This window comes from Phoenix dactylifera, chromosome 16 (genome assembly GCF_051530095.1).
Source record: "Phoenix dactylifera cultivar Ajwa chromosome 16, Ajwa_hap1_PhDact_Kaust_v1.1, whole genome shotgun sequence".
NCBI lineage: Eukaryota > Viridiplantae > Streptophyta > Magnoliopsida > Arecales > Arecaceae > Phoenix > Phoenix dactylifera.
Window position 1 is genome coordinate 22,756,516 of NC_143205.1, and position 20,743 is coordinate 22,777,258.

The 20,743-nt window shown below is 36.8% G+C and overlaps 1 protein-coding gene across 4 annotated transcripts; it reads right to left on the reverse strand.

Annotated features, from left to right (window-relative positions):
- Positions 1–76: 76 nt before the first annotated feature.
- Positions 77–19,334, reverse strand: LOC103723566 (mediator of RNA polymerase II transcription subunit 15a). 4 transcript variants are annotated; one of them, XR_015973899.2, is made up of 12 exons: positions 18,844–19,334; positions 18,057–18,168; positions 16,353–16,464; positions 12,108–13,496; positions 10,062–10,132; positions 8,374–8,448; positions 6,793–8,223; positions 5,487–5,831; positions 4,121–4,191; positions 959–1,150; positions 787–875; positions 77–682 (listed from the first exon to the last, which is right to left on the reverse strand). XR_015973899.2 is itself a non-coding variant. In XM_008814518.6 (11 exons), exons 1-11 carry the CDS (start codon positions 18,957–18,959, stop codon positions 478–480), a joined length of 4,137 nt encoding a protein of 1,378 aa, XP_008812740.3. In that variant the 5' UTR covers positions 18,960–19,204; the 3' UTR covers positions 77–477. The 4 variants fall into 4 exon arrangements, 3 of the variants coding, with proteins under 3 accessions (XP_008812740.3, XP_089783866.1, XP_088568364.1); XM_008814518.6 differs by lacking the exon at positions 4,121–4,191 and having other exon boundaries at positions 18,844–19,204; XM_089927740.1 differs by lacking the exons at positions 4,121–4,191; positions 18,844–19,334 and adding an exon at positions 18,247–18,332.
- Between the last annotated feature and the right edge of the window lie 1,409 nt (positions 19,335–20,743).

Here is a 20,743-nt window from a genome sequence, read left to right on the forward strand (position 1 = left end):
AAAATGGCACCCGCATGGTGCATAATATGAATGAAATCAGCTGCGAATAAGAGGCCCAAAAGGAGATTTATCCACATCAGCAATTAACAAGCCCATTTTGCATAGATACAAAAAAATTGAAACCACAATTATTCCACCGCACGCATCATGTACAACAGGGTCACACCTTCCATATTCTATGCGAATGCTGCGGTTGCATATACACAGCCTTACAGAGATGGAGATACCGAAAGTACAAAACATCACAAAGATATCTGAAGCTACATACAGTTGGCATAGCATACATATTAACAATGTAGATAGCAACCGTGCTTTCAGTTTGAACTCTAAATTAGAGTCCAAGGATCTGCAACTGTCTTCAACTCCAGAACAGCATATGCCAGGCAACGATGGATAATCAGATACTAACTGAATTTAGCTGCGTACAAAAAGAACCTTGGAAAAAAAAAAAAAATCCGTGCATAAGTTGAGGCATGATCAAGCACCCACACAATTTTCCCAAGCACCATATCTCGAGCTGAAGCTCCCTCCTCCAGTCTGTTGGGCATATTCGGCAATAACTTTGCGTGCACAAGCATCCCAAGTCCTTGCCATTTCTCCTAGAGACATGGGCTGTGATAAGCCACGGAGGGATATGCTGAATCTTGACTTTGCCTTGACAGACAGATCATCAGACTCTCCACTGCAAGTCCGATCATAATAGAGCTACAGGTCAGTTTAACCTTCTTTCAAATGAAACTGATTGCTTCGACCAATAAGCATATAAATGCAACTATTACTTCCCACCTTGATTCATCCGGAAGCTTGTCCAAAAGAACAGGGGAACACTTTGGATAGTTTGCAGGAACAAGCAACCTCAAAGGCAAAATTGGGCTCTGCACAAAGCAAAATAATTTATAATAGATGATATATGTTAGCAACAAATAAATAGCTCTATCTCTTGTCCATTGAAGCTTACTATCTGTGACGAAGCAAATTGTGACTTCAAACTTGGACTGAGAGCCACTGCAGTGAAAGAACATTTGATGACCGTTCCTTCACCATCAGATGCTGCAGCAATTGAATCAGCATCCTCTTCACTTATGTTGACTACTGTATCAATTAGCTGCTGATTTATCTCCCTAATCTCTTCCAGTAGAGCATGGTTCACCTGCAGTCAGATGTATCAATTCAATAATGTCTAGATGTTTCACTGACCAGTTCCCAGGGTGGTTAAATTAAAGCATTATATACTAATTGCATAATTCCATTCAGTGCTGTGGACTGATTTAGTTCATGATATTGTCAGAAACATCTCCAAATTCCCTTTTAACTACTAAAAGTTTCAACCTCTCAAAATCGTTCTTGTCCAATTATATTGTTATTCTATAATATCAATTATAAAATGGAGAGACATCACACCTCCAATCAACATTAATAACAGAACTCATGACATACAAAATTACAAGTTAGCACTTAAATGCTGATACCTATGACTGCTGGTGGAGCCACTTGAGTGAGCAAATTCTGTGCGCCATCATGAGTTCAGCCTTTGGGAACAATTCAATTAGAGGCAAAAATCCAAAACTTGGCAAAAATGTAGCAAACCCATGAAAAGTTTTAAAAGAATTTGGATAACTAAAAGCAGAAAAATACTTTTATATTTATTCATGTGAAAACAAGCATGGGAAAGACAAGAATAATAAATATTAGCACATACCACCATCACTATTATCAGAAAAAAAAAAAAATCACCAGCAGCATATAACATCATCGAGATGTAATCCATAAATGCTCCTAATCTGAGCTCAAAACAAATAGCATTAAGGCCCCACTTGGGATCACTTTTGAAGGGGCCAAAAGCACTTTCTGGAGCCCAAAAAGTACTTCTAAGAGATATATGGGTATTTGGTAAACAATCTGAAACAACTTTCTGATCCACCTAGAAACCGGAAAACCTCTGACTTGGCAAAAGCTTCAATTTAAAGCTTCTCCCCAAAAGGATTGTTTGAAGCCAGCTGGCAAGCTGTTTGTGTGACCAAAATACCCCCAAAAGTTGTAGTTATTACATTGTTTATTTAATATTTAGATTAGAATAAAATATATAAATTTTAGATTAGCAATACTTTTCACTAACTTATATTAAAACTAAAATAGTATTATAATACAATACTACTATAATATTACACTAAAATAATAATATCACATTCACATACTATAATAGAATTATACTGAGTAAAAATATATTAATATGTAATAAAAAATTCTAATACTTTATATCAAAATATTGTATTATAATTATTAATTAATAATAGATACATTATAATATATTACTATAATGATATAATAATATTATATTGCTATAATATATTATTATATTATATTACTTTATTTTTTATTTTATCATAATATACTATATTATACATTATTTATTGTATCATAATAATCATATTTTAATAGTATAATATTATTTTATTCCAATAATATTATACTATTATATAACAATATTATTCTATTCTAATATTATACTATTCAAAGCAGAGTCCGCCTTCTCGGTATCGAACCCTGTACCGGCACGATCCTATTACAATGTTGATATGTAGTACGATATGAGACAGCGAGACGTACTAAGTGCCGATATGGTACGAGATTGCAATACTAGTTCGATGCCGATATGGTACGATACATGCAGTACAATACGTTTGGTATGGTACGGTATCGACCGGTGGCAAACCTTGATTCAAAATAAGTAATTTATAAATTAAGAATACTTTATAATAGTAGTTCATGATAGTACGAAGAAAAACAAAATGAAAGTACTATACAATATTATTTATTATCATTTTCTCATACTAAAAGTACTTCCTCAGTTTGGTTACCAAAATATTGAAGTTCCACAATATTTTAGAAACTTAATTACCAAATCTCTCAATGTGAAGTAAAGGTAACACTAATAATCCACAATAAGTACATTACCTATGATTTTTAGATAGTTTAAATGATAAAATAGCCATATCGGCTTCTTGCAGTATATCCATATCCATATGCATGCATGTCACACAAGCACACACGCACATGTAATTATATGAGTGCCATTATAATACACGGTCGTGTAACTGGAGTATTTTACACCTTGTATAAGTTCCAATGGTCCAAGTAGCAAGATGAAAATCTAAATTGTTGCATGTAGTCTACAAGGTCTAAAATGTGTCAACACATGTGCGTGCATTTATATATATACATTCATATAGACACACCTCTCTCTCTATATATATATATGTATATATGTACATGTATATAATATATATATGTGTGTGTGTGTGTGTGTGTGTATGTCTATTTATCTAGACATATACACATGCACATGTATATACACACATATAAGATACTTACGAGGTACAAAATTATTTATTTTGGATCTCTCTTGCCTATGTATCGAGTGACAAAAAAAAAGGAACGGTAGCAATATACCCTAGGAAGCACGGATACTTCAAAACACATGTCATGGTATATCGTATCCATATTGAATATCAATACTCATCAAATACTTCTCGGATGTGTCCAAGACTTCTATCAAGTATCCTATTTTGTAAAATTAAAAAAAAGCATTGTAGTGACTTCCTGGATATGTTTTTAGATACTTCCAAAATACCTCTAAAAATGAAGGGGAAGGTCAATTTCGTAGTCTATTGTTATTAACATTAAAATATAAAATATGGATAATGGTCTATGGAATGATCTATCAAGTATGAACTATGTTATTTTGATAGTGTACTATGCTTTATGTATGTATGTATGTATGTATATGTATATTATACATATACATATAGATGCATACATAAATATACATGTATGCATACAAATATGTATGTACGTATATATATATATATATATATATATATATATATATATATATATATATATATATATATATATATATATATATGTATGTATGTATGTATGTATGTATGTATGTATGTATGTATATAGATATAATATATACCAAAATACGTATATTTATATGTATACACAGAAATTCATATAAACATATATTTACACATAAATGCACACATATACATACACAGATACATATATATTATTTGATGTATCCTAGCAAATAACCTAGTTTTTCAAGATTTACCGTATCAGCATTATCCGTTGTATCTGCATCTCGTGTCCATGTCTGTGTCCATGCTTCATAGAATATAGCAACTGAGCAAAAGCAAGGCATAAACTATATAATTTGCAATTCCAAGCGGTTGATTTTGATCTAAATATGTTAAATTTATGCAGATTAAATTTAAGCTAATTTGGTTGTTTTCAAGCTATGTATAAAACTAAAACATGATATCATACCACTGAAACTGTCACTTTTGTTTTTATTTGATGCACGAGTAAAGACCTAATAAATCCATGATTTTTGGTTTCTAGGCAATTTAAATATCATAGATCATGATCCATGGACCTGATTTCCATTTTAAGACGCCCTTCATTGATTTTGATTAGAAAGCATATGTATATATGTATATCATTTGGAAGCCTATTGCTTATGCATCAAGGCCTCCCAAATATATATAGTATCAGTGAAATGATATATAGTATGCTGATTTCGACCAACTTAATAAATGGGCTGAGGACCTCCAAAGCTTACAACTTTTTGTGCATGACTATTTTAAATATTTTAAGACATACCCAATGGTTTAGATTTTCTACAGTCAGCATAAAGTAATCTTTGTACGCCTAGTGTGTATTATAACTTGTTGATAAAATATTTGATGGTTCAAAAACTAAACATGGGTCATCCAAAACAAAATATATCTTAGTGGTATCTTACCTATGCAAGCGAAAACAGAGTACTAGTTGTGCTAGTGTGCCAAAATACATAACAAGGCAAATAAATTGACAATCCAAAACATAGATCGTGATCTGATCTTAAAACACATATATTTGGAATTCACTAGGATTTGATGCTTAGATCCTAACAAAATATCTTATCACACCAAAAAACTCTCTTTCTGCACGCAATTGATGTAAAGGTTACAAACCTACAAGATACATGGCTTTATTATTAGGTATTTTAATGGAATAGATCATGATCATTGGATCTGATCTGGAACCCTACCATTGGTTTTCTAAATTGAACCTTTTACCAAATATTTAAAATGTAATGGATAATCCAATTAATATTACACAAAGACAGATTACTATTGTATGATCAACAGTGATTCAGTTCTACTTAGATTGTTTAAGTGACGAGTGGACCTCATCATGCTCGAGAAGCATTATGCCAAAAGTATGTGATACCAGACTTTAAACTACAAAGTATGAGAATTTTGTAGATAAGTACAAGCTTCTTCTGGTATAGAACTGAAAGAGAAGTTCATTGCCAGACCTTAAAATTGCAAAGTATCTTCAAAGCCACATTAAAGAAAACAAATATATCAACAACTCAATAAAACAAGCTGAATAATTGTTATACACACGAAAATAAGCTGGATAATATTTACCTCAAATTTCTGCCTCTTGACACGAGATGTTGCAGTTGACTCCAACTCAGATGCATCAAGACCATAAGATTGCTTGAAGCTATCATTTACACTGCCAGCTGATGACACATTATTCAAGGGCATGGCACTTGTGTTACGCTTCATTTTCTTTGTTGTAGCACTTCCATCTTGTGACATGAAGTTTCTAGCTTGCAGACGGCACTTTGTCATGGCAACTAAATCTTCACCAACAGCAGCCCTAGAACCATTGCCAGGTGCTGAACCTGCTATCCTGTCGATCATGCTGACAACAGATTCAATATCGCTAACAGCAGAGCTGAGAGCCTTTGGAGTTGATGACTTTACCTGAGAGAATTCCACAAGTTTTAGGGTATTGGAGAACCTCCAAGTCTAGAACATTACTCTGTATCATGGCCCACTACCAAAAATTTAAATGAATATATGGTAAATTATGTTTAATAAGATCAGATGTAACAGAATCTCTGGATCAGGAGTACAGAAAACAAAAAAGGGGGAAAAAACTGTGCTATGTTCATTTATCTACCATTGATCAAAGAAACACAAGATCGATTCAAGATTGATGAATGGATTTCCTAATATTTGCACCGAAAATATTAATCCGACTAAACTTATATGTGTGGCTCAATTTCTGTCATGACCTAACCTATCAATTGACAATATTGGATTGTGCAATTATATTCATGTTCTTCAAATAGAACTTTTAACAGTAAAAAATTGTTGAAATATCAACAAAATTACATTATAGTCCTGCTAGAGACACATGTAACAACTTGCAAGTTTATGTAAATTTCGAAAAATAAAAAAGATAAGAATCTAATATCGAATTGATTAATTTGATATAATAACATCAAAAGAGAGTTAAACTGGTAGATGTATACTGATAATGCAACAACTTGGTTGAGTAGCATAGAAGTCCAAACTCTACCTTAGTTTCAATGAGGTACAAGGAAGTGACCACAAATTCTATGATGAACTCATATCTTTAAAAATTGTATGATTTCATATTATTTCTTCAATATTTTCAGCATATAAGATAAACATGTCAATTTCTGTAAGGTCCAATTTTTTATTGAACAGACAGCTTCAAAAGATGTAAGGATAAAGGTCAGAAAAACAAGGCTTCTTTGACAAAGCAAGACCCAGCTTTTATATTGTGTTCAAAATATCTAGATCAATAACAACTACATAAGGAATTTTAGCTAATCAGGGCATTGCAATATGAGATTTAACAGTTGACCCCTTCATGAGGAAGGAGATCTAATTATGCTTGAATGGGATGACTAACCACTTTAATTAAACGCTCTAGAGGCCGTTCTGATGCACTTGTCTTGCCAGGAACCACACTTGGTACAGTAGCCTGATTTCCATCTGGACTGGTATATTCTGCTAGGAAGGGCGAGGCTGATATTCCAGGTGTGCCAACAGCCAGTGATTGTGTTTGAGGTGGTGCAAGAGCTGATTGCTGATGTCCAACATGTGCAGCATTAGTCACCGATGATAGACCAGAAAGCTTCTCAGAATCCGCTGGTATAGGAGATGGGGCCAAGGGAGTGGATGGAGATGGAACAAATGGTGAGTTAGCTGATTGCAGAGGTGTTCCAGCTTTTACCTGAGATGCTAACAAATTGTGCTGATCGACTTGAGGAGAAGAATGGTGTGAAATTTGAGGAGATGAGGATTGAAGGTTTTGTGGCGAAGAAATTGGAAAGGAAGCACCTTGCTTCAGTTGATGATAATACCCAGGGCGTTGGCCAGCAGAGAAATGTTGTTGATAAAGACCAGGTTTGATGCCTAAACCTGGTCTCACCTTTGACTCATTTGGTTCATTTGTTTGGTGAAGCTGTGGCATTTGGTGTGCCAAAATCTGTGCTGGTTGTTGTTTCTGTTGTTGGTGCAGCTGTTGCTGAAGTGATGGCTGCGACTGCATTAATTGCTGCTTTTGCTGTTGCTGAAGCATTTGTTGCACATGTCGCTGTTGTAATTGCTGCTTCATTTGCTGACTTTGCATCAATTGCTGTTGTTGATCCTGCTGTTGTTGCTTCAAATAGTGCTGCTGTACTGTGTTAGAACTTGGTTGCACAAGACTAGCATTAGGTTGTAATGTATTCATAGAGCTGTTTGATAGGGTATTGGCATTGGTCTGTTGAGGTGCATTGATGGTATTTGGTACAGATCCCACACCACCTTGTGGCATAGAGCCCATAGCACCCTGCTGCAATGAATTAAACGAACTGCCTTGAACTGAATCCAGATTAGCAGCAGGCTGTAATGCATTTGTGATATTCTGCTGTGTTGCTGGAACACCAAAGTTTGTTGTTAAAGGCATGGATACATGTTGCATGCCGGTCACAGCAGATGGCTGCATTGAAGTGGCTGAACCTTGTAAATTCATTTGTTGCACCTGGTTTGGGTGATTGTCATGCTGCTGCAGCTGAGGAACTAGGGATGGTTGTTGCTGTGGCATGGAGTGAGCAAGTCCACCAGGATGCTGGAATTGTTGTTGTCCCTGAGATTGTGAAGGTATAACTTTCTTCTTATTTGAAGTAAGAATATTAACAATTTGCTTCTCATACAGAGGAATTCTGTCCTTCAAACCAGGTTGAATATTATTCTTTGAGATCTGTAGAAACGCTAAAGTACGCTCTAACATCGTCTTAAAGTTTTTCATTTTTTCATACTGTTCTGATGGCTTTGCAGGTGGTATGAAACCATCATGCTGCAGACATTAAAATACCAAGAGAGATACATAAGTTATCAACGATCCGAAAGGTTAGCAGAAGTTAGTTTTCAATACAAGACTTCTTCTATTAATCTTTTAAAGAAAAATCTAAACTCTGTGCAACAAATACACAAGAGATATTAGAACCTGCTGGAACTTCAAAGCAATCCTTTGGTAAAGCTCATTGATGTCTGCAAAGTACATATCCCTCATGGATTTTATCTGTCATCAATAAAATATAATCAAAATATTAATGCCAAAGCTTCATGGGAACATTTATAGATGTAGCTTGTATTCTAATTGTAGAAGCTATAGCACTATTGTACCCAATGGTTTGTCACCAGCACATAAAATTCATTAGCAAAAGAACACATGATAAGATGTATCAATTTATATCGACATTGAGAAATACGACTTCCTTCAATGCATGTTATCCATGAAGATACAATAAAGTGTGTACTGAGTCTAAAAACATGTGATGCCACTATTTTGTAATCAGAAAACATAATCTGAACTAACAGAAAATATTAAAGATGCATTACAACTTTTCTGCTCATAATTTTTTTCGACCTCAGGGCTTATAGATTTCCCTCCCAACTTTTCTCCCAAACAATTATTATCTGATCATTCTCATCCTAATTTTTTCTTGCAAGTCTTTTGACTCAAAATCCTCCACAAAACCCATGCATGGCCCACCATCAACTTTTCTTACGAGCCATCCTGTAAATTATAGTAATATGATGCATGTGCCATGCACGTGTTTGGATGAACAGGAATCCTGAAAAGAGAGTTTCGATTTTGATCCTGGTGTTGAGGTGTGACAGGCACAGAGGCATGCAGCACCTCTGAGCACCAGCACTAGAATAATTTCTCATGCGACATCCTAGTGCTTGAAATCTCGAAAGAAACAACATAAAGGGCATTTTAGAAAATAAAAAATGGAGCTATATGAACTGGAGCTTCATAGACGGAGTACTCTGGAGTCTCAAATTAACAGTAGAATAGATGAGAGTACAGGAAAGTGCTACTGATGTTATGAGCTAACAAAAGAATTTCAATTTTTAAGTAATTATTCTCCTAGCATAGGGTAGAAGCTAGACTAACATTACATGAAAGAAACCAATGTCAGTGATAATAACATTCCAAGCAGGGCTACAATAATTAAAGGGTTATAAAAAGTAGTTGTTCAACAAAGCCAGGTTCTTCATGAGTTCCAATATTATAGCATACAGCACAGAGCAAGGTAGTCAGAATCTTAAAAACTTCATTTCCAGAGATAAGGGCCAATATGAGAAGTTTAAGGGGATTTGTTTGGTTTACTTACTATAATTTGACATGGAGATGTCAGGTGTTCTGGAATTATTTTGGACAAATATCCAAGATGCTTATTCAAAATCGGTATAGCTTTATGCTAGTAAAGTAATCATACACGTAAATATTAGCCTCTCTTTCTAGCCTCTATATGAGCTGACAACATATATTACCACTAAAGAAAAAAAAAAGTCTATTCAAACTGTGGATGGTTTGGTGCTGATTTGGCCCTCAATTTGGAGAAATTATATCCTACACCACATGCACCACATAGCAGTGCACCACGCCAATCACCTCAGCTCGTTCCTATGGGCCCCACTCATCATGTGCTCGTCTCAGATTGTTCCTGTGGTGCACCCCTGACGTGGTGCATGTGGTGTAGGATATAATTTCTCCTCAATTTGAGCCACTTGAATGACCACAAAGGTATTGATCAAGCTTTCAGCTTCAGAATTTGGGAAAAATGTAGGTTATGTCAAAAATTACATAAAAGAGTGTGAAGACTTAAGTTGTTTTGATGTTACCTTTTGATAGATCTCCTCCTGCAAATCAGCAACACCTACATGTCCTGTCTGAGCGGTTGAATCCACTGATGCTGCAAAAGAAAAGAGAATTTCTAAATCAAGAGGGATTAAACTGAAAATGGAAATTTGGCCTATAACTCAATCATTTGGCAAGAACATTTTCAATTTTCAAGTGGTGGGATTGAATCAGCTTAGACAAGTGAAGAAATTATTTACATGAAACAAAATTTCCTAAGGCTTTTCAAATTAGCATGACATTTTGTCATGTATAAGGAACAATGGAGGAACTATAAGCATTACTATACAATTACTTACAAATGAAGAACACATAACCTTCAGTCCTTGTGCAATACTTAAATCAAGCCTGTCACTTTATCAGATCATGGATATGCTAGCCTTTTCAGACCATTACACAATTTCGTGGACAATTTGTTCAGCATGGCATAAGTATTGTCAGAGATTCTTTAAAATCATGAATTGTTTTCAGAGAAAATGTATCTCATCAATGAACAAGACATGATTGAAGAACAAGAGATTGAAAGAAAATGGCACACAAAATGCACAATCCTGCATAATTGAATAGAACTAGCAGGCATGTGTCAGCAAATATGATTTCTGCAGTGCAATTAATAACCAGACATGCATCATTCCCAATCCTCGAGGATCATCGATTATGTTGGCTGGCAATTATAGGCAGAGTCGTAAATTGCAGATGAATAAGAAATAAGAAATAATTCATCAATGAGGCCCCTAATTTTATGACCTTTTGCAGCATGAATGAAGAGCAACTAACCATACAGCATAGTTGTTGGCACTAACAAACTTATAACCTAAGGGAGAAAGACAGTAATGATATGAATGCAGTTACAGTTAGGAGCAAACCAAACACCAGACAGCAACAAGGTTAAAGAGGCTAAAAGTCAAACAGTGGACACACGAGAAACAGACAACAGATGGAAAAGGTAATAAAAATACAAGGTAGTGAAAAAGGAGAGGAAGGGAAGACAAGTTACCAGCTCGATGAGGCTTCAGGAAAATATGTAAGTCCCAACTTGGAAATTCTAACAACAAGAGCATAACATATTGTGCAGTTCACAGATATGGAATGCAGCTGCTTAAAACCCAGCAGAGCATACAAGTAAAAGTCGTTGGCAGATTAAAATGTTAGAATGGGAAACCAAAGGTCACAATCAAGAAGCTTATAAATGTTAAGGAGAGGCGAGGCAAAGAGAAAAAGGCAATCCACCAGCGTAATTAGAGAGCTCAGAAAGCAGAAATAGAGACTTTTATTGGTAAAAAGCAAAGCAACCACTTTATCAAGTGCTAATGTCATCAGGACTGCTTGCCAATCTTAACCAAACATAATCACTCTTCAATACACACCAGTTTTGGACAGCAGGGTTTGACTCATTGGAAACTAGCATCAAATAATCATCGACATAACATGGAGGCCATCCCCTCAGTGGACAATTCAAGTCACAATCAGAATCATTTTTGGTAGTGCACCTCACCCACATTTGGGTATATGCAGAATTCTCCAAGTTGGGTGTTGCATCAATTTCAGAACCTCAAACATGCAATAAAACCCACTTCAGAATGCTTCCAGTATGCTTTATCATATATCTCATATTACAGATACCACATTGACCAATTATAGTTAGAGCAATCAGCTTTGTGAAGTATACTACTTTTTTTCTTAAACTTGTATCTCATGCAGTTCATGAGATTCCATCAATAATAAGTGAATGAATCTTTATCTGTTCTTTCATATTGTTCTGTGTGATTTTTCCTAGGTTCCCTAGCTTTCTAATTTTTTGAGAAATTAGATTGCTGTTTCATCGCTCTTGCTTCATGCTAGGTAACAAGAACATTGGGAATGTGATGAAGCATCAAGTCAGTTGGTGAGAATATACAATGGAGTAGCAGATCACTTTACAAAAAATAAAATAACCAAAAGGGATGTGAAGAAAAGGTCAAATTCAGATAAATAATATCCATTGGTTATGTGCAAGAGATCAAGGAAAATTTATAAATTTCATGACTTACTACTGGAGGAGACCTCTGGAAGCACTCTTTGTGCCTGGATAAATTGCTTCTGCTGCTCAATTGCATTCTGAGATGGAAGCAAGGCACCTGGAGCTTGAAGCCTTTGCTGCAAGGAATTTGGCTGTTGTTGCATTGCCAATTGCTGTTGCAACTGTGCAGGCTGAGATTGAAATTGAGAAATGAGTTGCTGTTGTGATGATTGATGCTGGGATTGTTGACCTTGTTGTTGCAACAATGACAATGGCGTCTGCTGGGTTTGCTGCTGTTGTGGTGTAACCATCTTTGGTTGTTGCAAAATATGCATCGAGCGCTGATGTGGCTGCATGCTTGAAACATTAGGAAGGGATCCAAGTAGCTGCTGCTGATGCTGATGCTGCTGCTGCTGCTGCTGGTGCTGCTGCTGCTGTTGCTGCTGCAGCCCTGATATGGTGCTTTGGGGGCCTAACTGCTGCTGCTGATGTAAGGAAATACTTTGCTGATTTAACATCTGCTGAGGCTGTTGCATGCCCAAAAGACTGTTCTGCTGAACTGGCAGTCTCTGTTGCTGTGGCTGTTGCATGTCTTGGATACTATTTTGTTGTCCAAGCAGCTGAGCTTGTTGCAAATTTGAAATATTCGCTTGCTGCCCCATTATCTGCTGCTGCTGTTGCTGCAATGGTAAATTTGATTGCTGAGGAACAGGAGTTGGCTGTTGCTGAAGCGAAGGTGTTTGTTGATGAATAGAAGGCTGTACTTGTTGTTGTTGTCTTGCAACTGATTGTGGATGTTGCTGAAGCAAAGATGGTACTGATTGCTGGATTGAATTCAGTTGATTCTGTTGAAGGCCAGGTTGCGCAGCTGACTGCATCGTTGTAGGCTGTGGCTGCTGAATAGTGGACTGACCTGACTGAAGACCTGATGACATTTGCATCAGAGACTGTTGAGAAGATTGCAGCTGGGTTGGCTGCAACAGAGATTGTTGCGGCTGCTGCTGTTGCAAATGCGGTTGCAAGAGTGAAGGATGCTGCAACTTCTGTTTTAGTAACTGTTGTTGAAACTGCTGGTGGTAAATAAGCTGATTCTGAGATTGCTGCTGCTGTTGAGAAATCATTTGTTGCTGGTGTTGCCTTCCCGGCATTTGTCTTTGCGCATTGGCATAAATATCTGGTGCTGCACCTTGCCCTACAGAATTACTTACAGAGTTCTGTGATATTCCAGGCATGTTCTGCAGGTTGGATGTCTGACCGACACTGGATATGTTGGACTGACTAAGACCTGTGAAAGATGATAGCGCAGGAGGCAGGTTCGCAGAACTTTGTACAGAAGTTGACGTGTTATTTTGAAGGTTTTGTGGTAAAAGTTGTTGCCTTGCTGTAGGCGGATTAACCGCAGGAATTCCTAATGGTTGCCCTTGATTGCCGAGTGACACAGTTGTTACAAAGATACCAGGATGGTTGTTAGTTGACAGAATTTTTGAAAGCAATGAAGAATAAAAGTTTATCAAGTGAGCAATTATCCTACCTTAGCAAACTTTAATTAACAAAGCTTTATGCCACGCATAAGGAGTTGGATCTAGTATTAAAGTATGACTTAGCAAAGTGAGAAAGCATTTTACAATTGGCTCTCCACTTATCATCAACCTCATCGATCAATGTTATACCCTTACTCAGACCCTTCGTTTTAGCCTATGTAACCGCACCAATAGTTTAAAAAACGAATATTGGCATGACACACAGACATGGGTCCATAAGAAGAAATTCCTAGATACTAAAACGATCCAGTGTGTAGGCATGCACCAGCACCCCGGAGCATATGTAATACAGGATGTACCTAGTTTATGCATCTTTAGAGAAGGAAGAGACTTATCATAAAACTTAAAAAGATTGATGCTTGGTAGTTAGAAAACTTATCCTCTTGGTTGCACAACAAGCTTAAAGACATGGGAGCAAAACCACTCCCAGATCTACATTAGAGTCAAGGTTCGCCGTCTCGGTACCGCACTCCATACCAGTGCTACACTAGCACAATGTCGGTACAGTACGAAATTTTTTGCGTTCCGAGTGTCGGTACGCCACCCATACGGTGCAGTATGCCCCATACCGCCCGATATGGGCCGGTACGGCATACAATGATTAGCATGTATCCTACCTACATTGGATTCCTTGAATTGAGGAAGAATTGTCAATGCAACAAAATAAGAATTGGTTTGTCCATGTTTTGGATTTTTTGTGTTGTCATGAAAATACAAAAAGTGGATAGATTTTGCTAAGGAAAAAAATATGCACCTTCTTCAACAATTCCATGCAATTTTGCATGAAAATCACCAACATTGGTGTGTTTTTGTGGAAAATGATTTTATATCAAAAAGTAATAAATCTCAAAATATGCTAATGAAAACTCCACATCCATTTGTTTCAATACCAGATATTGTGGTAGGGAAAATTTCACATGCCCAAGCCAGTCGCTTTTTAAAACTATTAATTTAAATCAGATTTCATAAAGAAATAAGAGCTGTTTTAGTTAATTTATTAGTAATTTGGTAACAATGCTGAGTTTGTACGCATAGTTTATAACTTACTATCCTTGTTCCCTTTTGTTTATTCACTCATCATAGCATTCATTCATGTAAATCGCACTTATTATTCTTAGAAGCAATGGTAAAGTTTCTTACGATAGATGCTTTAGAAGTTGAGATTCTTTCTTTGTGATTGTTTACTTAATCTAGCATAACGCTGATTCATGTTAATTTTTATGCTAGATTTCTTTAGATAGCATACTAATGCATGTACTCGACATGTTAATTAGTTATTTATCATGCATCCTTGGCATGGCATAGGATGCTAAAGAGATTGGTCAAAGAAAAACAAAAGCAAAGTCCAAGCATGTATATTTCCAAAAAAGAAGCATTTAAAACAATTAAAAAACAGTAGGGGATCATAGGATATCAAAGCATGACAATTGCAAATCTTCAAGTGTCTAACAATATTTTCAATATTAATGCTTGACATATATCATACATGCCCCCGACCAACTTAAGCAAAATAAGTAATATGTTAAACTTGTTTTGGCAAGTCCATTGAACTCCTTTGGTTGTAAGCTATCGGCAAGTCAATCCATTTATGCAGTTTAACAATACAGGAGACTCTAATTTTATTCATCTACTTTGTCATTAAGTCCGAATGAATAGTGGAAGCAAGCACCTAAATGCATAAACTCATGATATCTAACCAATAAGGTAGGCTTTTATACCTATAAAATGGGTGGCAAAAATTGACTGAAAACCAAAAGTCTACCTGACCTGCACCTGTTTAGGTAATATTTAGGACAGGGACTTTAGTTTGGGCTATGTAATAGGTCAAATTTTTTGACCCAAACTTTAAACATGTCAGATACGGATCAAAGTTTTGACTGTACTCACACAATGAGAATAAAGTTTTACTTAGATCGGGTTGAGTCTTGAACTAGGTGAAAAGATTTTGAGAACAATCGACGCTTTTTTAATATTAGTTGTAATATTCACCTCCATTTGATGCGTCAAGAGTTGCAAGTAAGGTACGCCGTCTCGATACCGGGCCCCGTATTGGTGTCATGCTATCACTGTATCGGTATGGTACGATACGAGATCGATTCGACGTATCGAGTGTCGGTATACCCTCCACACCATATACCAGTACGGTACAGTATACTATGTACTGCCCGATTCGGTATGGTACGACATACCATGGCTACAAAAAGTGGTCAAAAAAGTCTTAGTTAGTTTGGGTATGCATCACGTTGCATGGGTTTGGCCGGTCAAGGCGGTTAACATGTCAGTGGGTACATGGACCAAAGAATCCCCATATGATGCTGGGTCAGGTTCAATATGGTCAAGGTTTCCATAATATTGTCCTACTTTGACCCATTCGAGCTATTAAATAACATGCATAGGACAAGTACTAAAAAGGATAAGAAAAACATATTAAGAAACAACAATAGACGCCAATTATACAGAAAAAAGGGACCAAATAAAACTATACGAAAGGTAGGGAGAGAATGTACATGGTGCAACACCAAATGATATTTTACTTGTAGAAAAAGCTCAGAGCATTTATCTGCTTCACATAGTCTATAAACCAAAATAAAACGTGAAAATAAACAAAGAGCAGTATCTGTGAGTTTCTTTTAGATGCCAAGCATACAACAATTTCTCCAATACCCAGAATGTCTAATTTAAATCTTTTACGACATTGCATTAAGACAAAGCAATATGTCCTATCATGTCAATACCTGAGTCTGTAGGATTTTGGTTCGGAATGGTGGTGTTCGGCATTGGAGGAGTATGCTGAGTCTTTGTCTCCATCGAAAGCATTTTCAGAGAAATTTTCCTCAGATAATCAGACTGCAATATCAGAAAGTCAGAAAAATTACTTCCCATGAGAACTGACAATTCAAATTAATGAGAATTAGAGGAAACACAGATTAAGCTTTTTTTTAAGGAAGAGAATGAATATGTACAACAAAAGGAGACTGATCTGTCCACCTTGTGGATGAATATATTCGCTTCACCTACAGTTTGACCGGCCCAGACTAGCTATCGAAATACTTACCATGATACATCCACAGTTTAAATCAAGTCTTTATAACTAGCAGAAATTGATTATCTAAACCTGCTATTCCTGGCCGAACAAATACATAACAGTCAAAGAAAATCAACAGCATGATTTGCAATATGGAAGATTTGCAAACAGCAGACAGCTGCCAACATCAAGTAGATCAGATAAGCATGCTCAAGTCGCAGAAATACGTGCAAGTTCAGCAAGACCTGCAGGACGTAAGTTTTTTCCTTCTTTTTCTCCACTAGTTGAGGTAACTACGGACAAGTGACAAAGCAACAATAGTTCCTATAACTGGCAGCTCAGCATGTTAAATTGTGATAGCCAACCAACTCATTAATTTACAGAAAATCTAGCTCCCCACATACATTTTTATTGAGATTTGACTACGATCCTAACCAATGCAACTTATAAGCATAGACCATGCTTTTTCATATTTCTTTAATCAATTGAACTCCTTCGATCTCTTACCAACCCCTCTCCCATGCTCCCAAAGACATGTAGGAAGCCATGGAAAAAGGAAGACAAATCAACCTTTTCCCTCAGCTCTTTCCACTTACAAATAACATATAGCGACAGATTTTTTAAAATAAAGGGGGAGAATCATTTTTTGGCTGTTGCACCACATCATTAGTATTAACTCACACTACTTCTCAGCTCCAAATGGCCAAATTCCGCAACGTCACCATCTCGGTGATTTTGACATGACATATCTTGATGAGAATTGTACACAAACAAACATATTATTCTTTGTACGATAGTACATCATTAGTAGTAATTCGCACTACCGAATTACAAATGGCCAACAATTCATTGTGAGGGTTCTTGCTGCTAAACAACTTCAATTCCACAAATCTCAAACATTTTAATATGAGAATTTTATTGATCTTTGTACTACACTACATCATTAGTGTTAATTCTCACTACTTAATTCCAAATGGCAAACAAATTCATTGTGAGGGTTTGCTCCTAAAAATCTTCAATTCTACCAATCTCACCAATTCACATATGACCGTTATCTCGTTATGGATTGTAAATAAATGAACATATTCAGATAAGGGTAACTTAATTCACTTCCTCATCAGCTAAATATGAATTCCAATGGAGCACCTTAATTCACGAATCTGCATGTGCATGGATACAAAAATCATTTGATGACAAAACAGTAGCCAGTTTCAGCCGTCCGTTGTGTCCCCCAGGCCGAACACAAAAGAAATTTTCCAGAACGTACACTAGAGCAAGGCTGCAGTTGTAACTTTAAATTTGTAGGAACAGTCGCTAAGAAAGAATGATGGTTCATTGCTTATAGCATGAATAATCCATCTTGCAACATAAAATAATCATGAGAGAAGTTTAAGATTCAAGTAAATGAATGTACCTGGCTTGTAGCTGCAGTATATATCTTCTCTTCAAATCGAACAGCAATTTTCTGAAGTTCATTTAAGCCTTCCGGCACAGAAATAGGCAAATGTCTCTTTAAAGTGTCCATTCTGCAAGAAATACAATAAATGTCATTGACAATGGAGTTGAATTTCATGAAGAAACAATTAAATAGGAAAACTTTGTGCCTGCATAGACATTGTTGATGAGGACTGATCCATGTATAAGGAAGGTTACTCTAAGAACAAGCTCAAACCCACGAATTCCTTCAAACCTATCGAGTTAAAAATATAAAGAAACGTAAATTTTGATATCTTTCTTGACAAGGGCAAAAAAATATTCCTCCCCTTCTATTTCTTACAATCTTATCCCCTTCTTTTAGTGACAGCGTTAAACCTAAGACCTCATCGATTCCCTCCCAAGCGGCTTGGTACCCAAGCCACAGTCCAAAACTCGACCACCTCCATCTATTACGAAAACTTCGGAAGCAACTAATGGGGTCTGGGTTCTTCTATTTCCGGAAATTAATCACGCATACCGAAAACAAGAACCACAAAATCAAAAAAAAAAAAGGGAAAGAAAACAAAGCATCGCAATAGATTCAAAATTTTCTCACTGGAACCAACAAATCATCCCATACCCACAAAATTTGACCAAGAAAACACCAAGATATCAAGATTTAAGAACCCACCGGTCAAATTAAGGATCCATCGCTCGCGCATGTATCGGATTCATCTAAAAACCTAAAAAGCAAGAGGCAAGAAAAGGGTCCGAGATCCACTCACATCTTATTGACGATCCTCTGCCGAGCATCGTGCTGCAGCTGGCCCCGCCAGTCGCCGGCCGTGGCGTCAGCGGCGGAGGGCTCCCCCTGGCCAGGCCTCCAGCTGTTCCCCTCCATCGGCGGCGATCGAAAACCTAAAAGGGCCAACAGAAAATAAACACCCGGAGACCTCAGCGGCGGCGGCGGAGAGAGAGGATGAGACAACCCATCGGCGGCTAATATCGGCGGATCGACTAAAGACAGAGAGGGTGCAAGAGAGAAGGGGAGAGGGCCTGAAAGGGGAAGAGGGTACAGCGTTGAAAACTGAGAAGATTCCCTTTTTCTGGAAGAAAAACAACCTCCCCCTGGTTTTCTAACAACGCGGTCCATCTTAATGGATGTAATAATTATATATAATATCGTGCTCGGTCGTGGCTCCTCTCGCCCAGACCGAGAAAATATGAGGCCGCCCGTTATGGGCGAACACATATTTTATCTAATCTAAACTAACCTAGTACGTCTAAAATATTTGATACGTATATATATATATATATATATATATATATATATATATATATATATATATATATATATATATATATATATATATATATATATATATATATATATGTATTAAAGTACAGGCTCAATTGAGCTCTCTACCTCTGTATATACACATATAAACTACCACATAATTAAATATATTACTAAATGGATAATAAATCAAATTAATAGCATATCAATGCGACTTTTTTTTTTTTTTAACTTCTTGAGTACTATATAAAATTAAATATGGTTACAAATGAAATTGAATATTTGGATACGGATCGAATAGTTGTCTATCCATATTTATATCTGTTGTGAGAAGGGTCTGAATTTAGTCCCATACCGACTAGGTAGCGGAAATGTCTGTGCCTTATAAGGAGGGGAAACATCTTTCCTCACGAGGTGCCTTTTGAAGGGCAAAACCGTGCGGGTATCCCCCGTCAGCGCTGGACGCACGGGCCGAAAAAATTTTTCCCGTAGCGCTGGACGCGTGGGCCGGAGTCCCAGAGCGGACAATACCTCGTGGGGGATGCGAGTCGTTTCCTGTCGTCAGTTGGTTGGGACTGTGCTGTTGTCGGGTCGGAAGGCCCGCAACAAATGGCGCTAGAAGGAGGGCCTACCCGCACATAGAAACTCTCTCTGGGCCTGGAGGGTTGTCACAGACGGATGTTATCTCATCCATTTTTACTGTTGGTTTGGTTCCTTCAATTCCTCTGGCTTTTAGCCTGCTGAAAGTCATGGTTCGAATTGTTCGTTGTGTAAGTGTCGAAGCCTTATCCTTTCTCAAACCAAAAGCTCAATCTAAAAATATTCCGTTCCATGGTATCAATGTTAAGTTAGATATTAGCGTCCCAGCGCTGGAAGTTATTTTTGGTATATTGCAATCTAAGATTTTACTTTCATTGTTATTGAAGATAAATCTATTCCTTAGTATTTCGGCTCACGAAAGAAACATGTCACTGTCGGAATTTTCTTCCCTTCAAAACCATGGAATATAATACAGTATTACAGTGTGAGCAACGTGTCGTTGAGTATTAGATTTTTATTTTATCCGACTGCTACCTGAAGACCCAGGCATTGCACAGGATTGAATACACATATATAGAGTTTGGGAATATTGATAAATTTTGATTGAGTCACCGAATAATATTTTTTTATTATAAATAATAAGTAGTATAACAATATTTTTATGATTTGTTAGATATTGCATGTATTATTAGCTAATGCTTGCATAGTCATTGTTGTGGGAAGGGCCTGAATTTACTCCCATACCGACTAGGCAGCGAAAAGGTCTGTGCCTTATAAAGAGCAAAAACCTCTTTCCTCACGAGGCGCCTTTTGAAGGGCAAAACCGTGCGGGTATCCCCCCATCAGCG

Excerpts from the sequence above, each read along its gene's own strand:
- LOC103723566 (XM_008814518.6), bottom strand. The coding sequence starts at position 18,959 with ATGGAGGGGAACAGCTGGAGGCCTGGCCAGGGGGAGCCCTCCGCCGCT. Across the intron at positions 1,151-5,486 it reads TCAAGAGGCAGAAATTTGAG|GTGAACCATGCTCTACTGGA; the intron begins GTAAATATTATC and ends ATCTGACTGCAG. Across the intron at positions 876-958 it reads AATTTGCTTCGTCACAGATA|AGCCCAATTTTGCCTTTGAG; the intron begins GTAAGCTTCAAT and ends TGCTTTGTGCAG.